This window comes from Emydura macquarii, unplaced genomic scaffold, assembly GCF_026122565.2.
Source record: "Emydura macquarii macquarii isolate MOO-44397 ecotype Brisbane River unplaced genomic scaffold, CSIRO-AGI_Emac_v2 contig_2890, whole genome shotgun sequence".
Lineage (NCBI taxonomy): Eukaryota > Metazoa > Chordata > Testudines > Chelidae > Emydura > Emydura macquarii.
In genome coordinates this window covers 340,099-346,098 of record NW_027133027.1, presented here as the reverse complement: position 1 = coordinate 346,098, position 6,000 = coordinate 340,099, and the positions used below count along the sequence as shown (strand labels likewise).

The 6,000-nt window shown below is 47.2% G+C and overlaps 1 protein-coding gene across 2 annotated transcripts in view; it reads left to right on the top strand.

Moving 5' to 3' along the window:
- Positions 1 to 251: 251 nt before the first annotated feature.
- The window catches only part of TXNDC5 (thioredoxin domain containing 5), a 49,965-nt gene continuing 44,216 nt past the window's right edge, over positions 252 to 6,000 (top strand). For both annotated transcript variants that reach the window (XR_010923742.1, XM_067568358.1), the window contains exon 1: positions 252 to 622. Coding sequence is in view for 1 of the 2 variants with exons in the window: in XM_067568358.1 (XP_067424459.1) it covers positions 375 to 622 (248 nt within the window). In the remaining variant the exon portion in view is untranslated. The remainder of the gene's footprint in view (positions 623 to 6,000) is intronic.

The following is a 6,000-nucleotide window of genomic DNA, read 5'->3' as shown; positions in this document are numbered from 1 at the left end:
AGCATTGGCAGAGAGTTTGCAATGTTAGCGTGAAGGATGCAAGGAAGGGGGGGGGGTAAGTGGCGCCGGGGCAGCAGAGCGTGTAGCTGTAGCGCTGGGAAGCAGCCCCGAAGGCGCAGTGAGACGGGAAAAGCTGCGCGCTGAGGTGAAGGCGCTGCTGAGTGAGGCAGGCATGGGGGCGTGTAGTAGCTCGGGTAGGACACGCTCGGGCTCTCAGCCCCGCCCCCGGCGCCCTTTGACCTCAGGGAGGCGCAGCGGGGGCTGGAAAGCGCCGGGCAGGGGGCGGAGGGAGGCTGTCGCCGGCGCGGAGGGAGGCGGGGCGGCGGGAGGACGTGGCCCGGCCCGGCTAAGGCTTCTTCTCTCTCCGCGCCGCCATGGCCGCTGCTCTCTGCCGCGGCGCCTCCCCCCAGCCCGGCCCGGCGCGGCGGCTGCTGCTGCTGCTGCTCCTCGGAGGCCTCCTGTGCGCGGGCCCGGCGCGCGGCGACTCGGACTGGGACTCCGTCCCGGCGGACCCGCACGCGGAGCTGGACCCGGACCCGCACGCGCGGCATCGCTACAACGCCGAGATGCTGCGCCACGCCGCGCGCAGCGCCCCGCACTTCGTCATGTTCTTCGCGCCCTGGTAACCGGCCCGGGCGCGCGGCGGCGGCGGCGCCTCTCCCCGTTGACGTGGCAGCCGCCGCTGGGCTGGGGGCGGGTCCTCGGGGTGGTTCCCGGCGCTGAGCCCTGCGTGCCCAGCGCCCCTCCCCCCGCAGCCGGGCAGCCCCTTCTCCCCCCCGGGCTGGGACTGCCGGAGCCGGGCCCGGGAGCAGCGCGTGGGAGCCGCTTGTCGGCTGGGCTCGGAGCCCCGGGGGCGGGGGGAGTCGGTCCGGTCCTGCCCTGCGCTGCCCGCCTGTGACACGGCTGCCTGCCGGGTGGCCAGGGCTGGAGGCCCCCGCACAACCCGCCCCTGCGGAGGTCTCCCTCAGCACGGGCCCCAGCCCGGCCCGCCATGTCTTCGTCCTCCAGGTCGGGGACTCAGTGTGTTACTGTCCCCATTGTACAGAGGGGGGAGCTGAGGCACAGAGAGAGGTCCGGTGACTTGTCTGCACGGGAGGGGTTCCCAGCAGAGCTAGCCTGGCAGGACACCTGGCCCTGAATGCTCCTAGAGCCACCACGTGGGATGGATGTTACACAAGTCCTAAGTGACTTACCTGGGGTCTCACTGGAAGCCCATGGAAGAAAAGAGAATCCAATCTGGGTTTTCTGAATTCGAGGTTAACACATTAGCCACTGGACCACCTTTCCTTTCGACTTGTCTTTGCTATTGTTAAAATATGTTGCTAATGTTAGCTAACACATTTAAAAAATCACCTCCCATCCTAGTGATGACCAGCCCAAAGAGGACAGTGTGGTAACCTTTTTTGTGTGCTCCTAGGGACTCCTCTGTCATCCTATTTCCTTGAAACACTTTTGAAAGGGAGCTGATGGAGACTCACTCCCTTTACTGGTTAAAGTAAAAATGTAGTAAAACCAAAGAGATTGATTTGACAGCTGATGACTAATCTTCCAAATGAAGTTTTTTCAAAACTGACTTCTAATTACATTGTGGATTTTCTGTTTCCTCCTTACTCCATGAATCTGAACCAAGTAAATTGCATGCATTTTCTGTGTGTTTCTTAAGAATACATCATGTTCCAGAGCACTTTCTAGGTATCAGGAATTCCTAAATTCTAATCCCAAATTTACTGTGTGACACTGGACAAATCCGGTCATGAGCAACCAGAGTTTCCCTTGACTCTATTTGGAATTGTGGATGATCAACATCTCTGAAAAAACAGGCCCTTTATCTGTCTGTGCTTCTCTTTACTCATCTGAAAATTGGGGATAATACTTCCTTGCAGGTTTGGGAGTATTAATGTTTGTGCAGCACTCTGAAAATATTAAGGGCTATATAAGTGATAAATTCATGCATCTGACGAAGTGGGTTTCTGCCCATGAAAGCTTATGCCCAAATAAACGTGTTAGTTTTTAAGGTGCCACAGAACTCCCGTTTTTCTGAAAACAGACTAACATGGCTACTCCTTTGGAATAAGTGATAAATGTTATCTGTCTGTTGCTTGTGAATGTCTTCAGTGAATGTCATCTGTATTTCATTTTGGTCTTGTTGGCTTACTCAGTCATTCAATTGAGAAATCCTCTGGTGCCAGTTTTAGTATGCTACATGTTATAACGCTGATTCTGCAATGAGATTCATATGAGCCCCATTGAAATCATTGACTGTCCTCTTAAGTGTGGTGACCTGCATGTGCAGAACTCATTACAGGATTGAGGGGGGGCCTGTGTTTGAGCTAGAGCTTACTCTTAATTCTTCCTACACGCAGTGGATCATGATCTTCTCAGAACTGGGGATAAAAGAGGATGGAATTTTTAGATAGAGGGGGACAGGTGGTGCAATGGATGTCTGAACTCCACAAGAGAGTTTTGGAGGCAGAAGTCAAAATAGTAATTGTAGACGGTCTTATCTCATGACGTCCCCTCACCTCCTTTTTAAAAATGCTTTTGTGTCTGGAGTCATTGATCTTTTCCAGACATCAGATCGTTTTCTTCTAGATTAGCTGTGGATATAATTTATAAAATTTCATGTGAGTTACAGTCTTGTGTTTGAATCCAAATGTTTACATAGACTACTGGCAAAGGTATGGAGAAAGCTGCCAATTACAGAAATATATTCGATACACTGAAATTTTCAGTGAGTTTATCCTACAAACTAAAGCAAATTTTGGACTTTTTTTCCCCTAACATTTGACAATTCACAGCTCTATATAAGTTGTCATTACTTTATTTTACTCCTTTTGACCTGGAGATAACTATTGCTCCAAGGAGACAACCTGGAAATAGCATTCATTTTGGTGATCTGTCTACTGGTCAGGTTGTGCTGCTTGATACTACTAGAGTGGTTCTCAGATTTGCCACACTAGGGTCCCCGTTCAGTTTAGCGGTATGGGAAGGGCAAGCTGATCACCTCTTTATGACCTCCCAGGATGCAGACCCCTATACAAGATCTATCAGCAACCATTTGATCACAGTGCAACTGATCCACCTGCAAGACCTAGCAACAACAATGAATTTGCTTTTACCTGGTTGGGCTTCTTCCTTTCAGGGAGATCGCAAATGTTTGCGGGGAAATAATGCTTGTCCTCAAACATTCTCAGTTAGGGTTGGTCAATTGAGTGGTCAGATATTGTCAAATGTCAAAAAAGGGTCAAATATTTTAAACCACTAATTTATTAGAACAGTAACAGCAATGATAAAACAGTAAGATTTTATGGTTTCCAATAAGCTTAGCCATAGATAGATAGAAATTTATGCCTAATTACAAAATACAAGTTACTTAACAGTTTAACACAGAAAAATGTGAAAATGAAATATGTGGGGATGTGTGTGTTTGAGAGAGGCATTATGAAGAGGATTTTTATGGGCAGTCAGTGTAGATTGTTTGTTTTCTTTTTTGAGGGAGGCTTCCAGGGGGATTTAATAGCTGTGATATTTTTGTATGTTAAGGGAGAGGCTTAATGGCTGTGCATTTTTTCTTTTTGTTTCGGGGAGGATATTTAATAACCATGAGCCCTCCTCTCCCTCCCCCCTCCCATTTTCATCTGAGTTAATTTGTATATTTATCTAGTAGTCAGTTTAGATTGTATGCTTTTTGGGGCAAGAACTATGCCTGTTAATTTACAAAGCAAAATAAATGTTACCATGTGCATTGATGGTCTGGTATACAAGTAGAGATGCACATACATATAATCTCTTTTCTAGAAGATTCCAGTCAATCAAGATGCTCAACTTTCAATTAGTTAACCTTTTTCCCAACAGGTGGCATTAACATGTAGTGTCTTGATCTCTCACCTTACTTAAGTAGTAACAGATGGCACTACAGTGAAATCAAAAAGGTAGGCAGCTGTTTACATCAGGGCATTCTTGCTGGAATATTTGATGATATTTGACCATGGTAAGATAATAGGTAGTCAATTGACATTATTTGTCTGATCAGCTGAATGTTCAGAATCAGACCATCAGCTAAAACAGAGAATTGAGAAACATCTGTGTAATGTGATGTCTTGATTTTAGAATGTTTGTTTATATATGTGGTTTTATGGTAGCCATTGCCATGACATCTGAATGCCTCAGCTTTAAAATCAACAATTACAAACCCACATAATTTCACTGCAAAACTTAAACTGCTACATTCTTGACTTATTGTTTGCAATTTCAGTGACCTCCTCTTTAACACCTTATAAAAATGCTAGCCAAAAGCCTGAGCAGATATCTTGCACTATTCTCTGAAGGTCACCAAATCTTGGCTTTAGTGAGCAAGGTGAGGAAGTGCATTCCACGGGTGAAGGACCTTGGGCTGAGTGTGTTGTGATGTGAGTCCTAAAAAGTTCACACTTAGGAACAAAGAGCAGAAGCATTTCAGTTGCTTTCAACCTTCCCTCCTCCAGTAATAGCGCATAGGGGAAAGGGCAGTTTTTAAGAAGCCAGATTTCTTAATGGCTTATAGACCATCACTAGGACTTTGGTTTACATTTGAAACCAAGTGGATAGTCATTGCAGAGCATTGAGAGTAGCAATCATGCTCAAAGCATTCCTCCCCATGTAGGAGGTGAGCAGCAGCAGTCTACACCACTTGAAACTTCTGCGTGGCTTTCAGTGGTAGCACTAAGAGCACAGTGCTCAGTAGTACAGCATGAAAATGACAAAGATGCATATGACCACATAAATACATGAGACTGATTAGGATGAGCTTTCTTGAACTTGTGGACTTCTCTGACTAGACATATACTGCTGCTTTTTCAAGTAGTGTCCCTATGGGTGCTCCATTGTAGGTGTGTCTGCTTTCATCTGCTGCTGATCGGAGAACTTTGGTAGCAGTGTCTGTTCCACCCATGCATGCGCTACCTTGCCCTCCTCCGAGGCTAACCAGTGCTGTGTGGGCAAACCCTCCTCAGTGCCTTCTAAATTGCCCTGGCTGGAGACGAAGTTTCCGCTGTCCGCTAGCGGATCGTTAGCACTGTTTAGCACTTCTTTAGCACTGTTAATTTTTAGCTACCTTTTAGAGGACCTTTTTTTTTTTTTTTTTTTTTTTTTTTTGTAACTTTTATCTTTTATTTACCAAGAAACAACAAACAAAAAAACCTTTTAGACTTAGTTTTTCTTTGATCCCTTGTCTCAGGAGCCTCCTGGAGAGGGTATGCCCAGTTCACCAGGTTTCAATAAGTGTCTCAGTTGAAAGGAATCTATCCTGGTGACTGACGGACACTCTGTGTGTCTGTGGTCTGGGAGAGAACCACGTACCCCAGAAGTGTGGTTTATGCCAACAACTAAAGCTTAGATTCAGAAAGGATAGAGAACTGAGACTTAAACATCTCCTAATGGAGGTGGCCCTTGAACCACTCTGAGCTGCATCAAGGCCTTGGAAGGCAGGAAGTCTCACTGCAACCCTCTACATCTAAGGGAGCTGAGCCAGAGAAGGCAACCATGAGCCACTCACACAAGGCCTCTAAGAAAAGTGCCCATGAGTCCCCCAGCAAGCCTCAACTGAGCCGAAAATAATCTCCAGATCGCTCGGTATCACTGGTGCCGATGGCACTGAAGCCATCTAAATCCAGTACCCAAAGCTCTCATGGTACTGCCCCAACAGAGCATGTTGGGCTGCCTAAGGACCCAATGGGCACAGGCACAGAATCATCAGTACTGAGAAGGCGTGGGAAATCCAGAGAATCCGCCCTGGGGAAGTCTCCTTTGTTTCGGACATCGATGTTGGTACTGTCTTGGCACAACAAACACCAGTAGAAAACACTATCAGGTCCACATCACCAGCTCTTTTGATGCAGAAATCTCAGCACCATCAACTGATACTGCCATCTTCAGCACTGCTGGACATCTGATATGTGACAGATCTTTTGGTGTCTTGACACACCAGATTAATCTCTACTCGATACTGAGGTCCCAGTACCG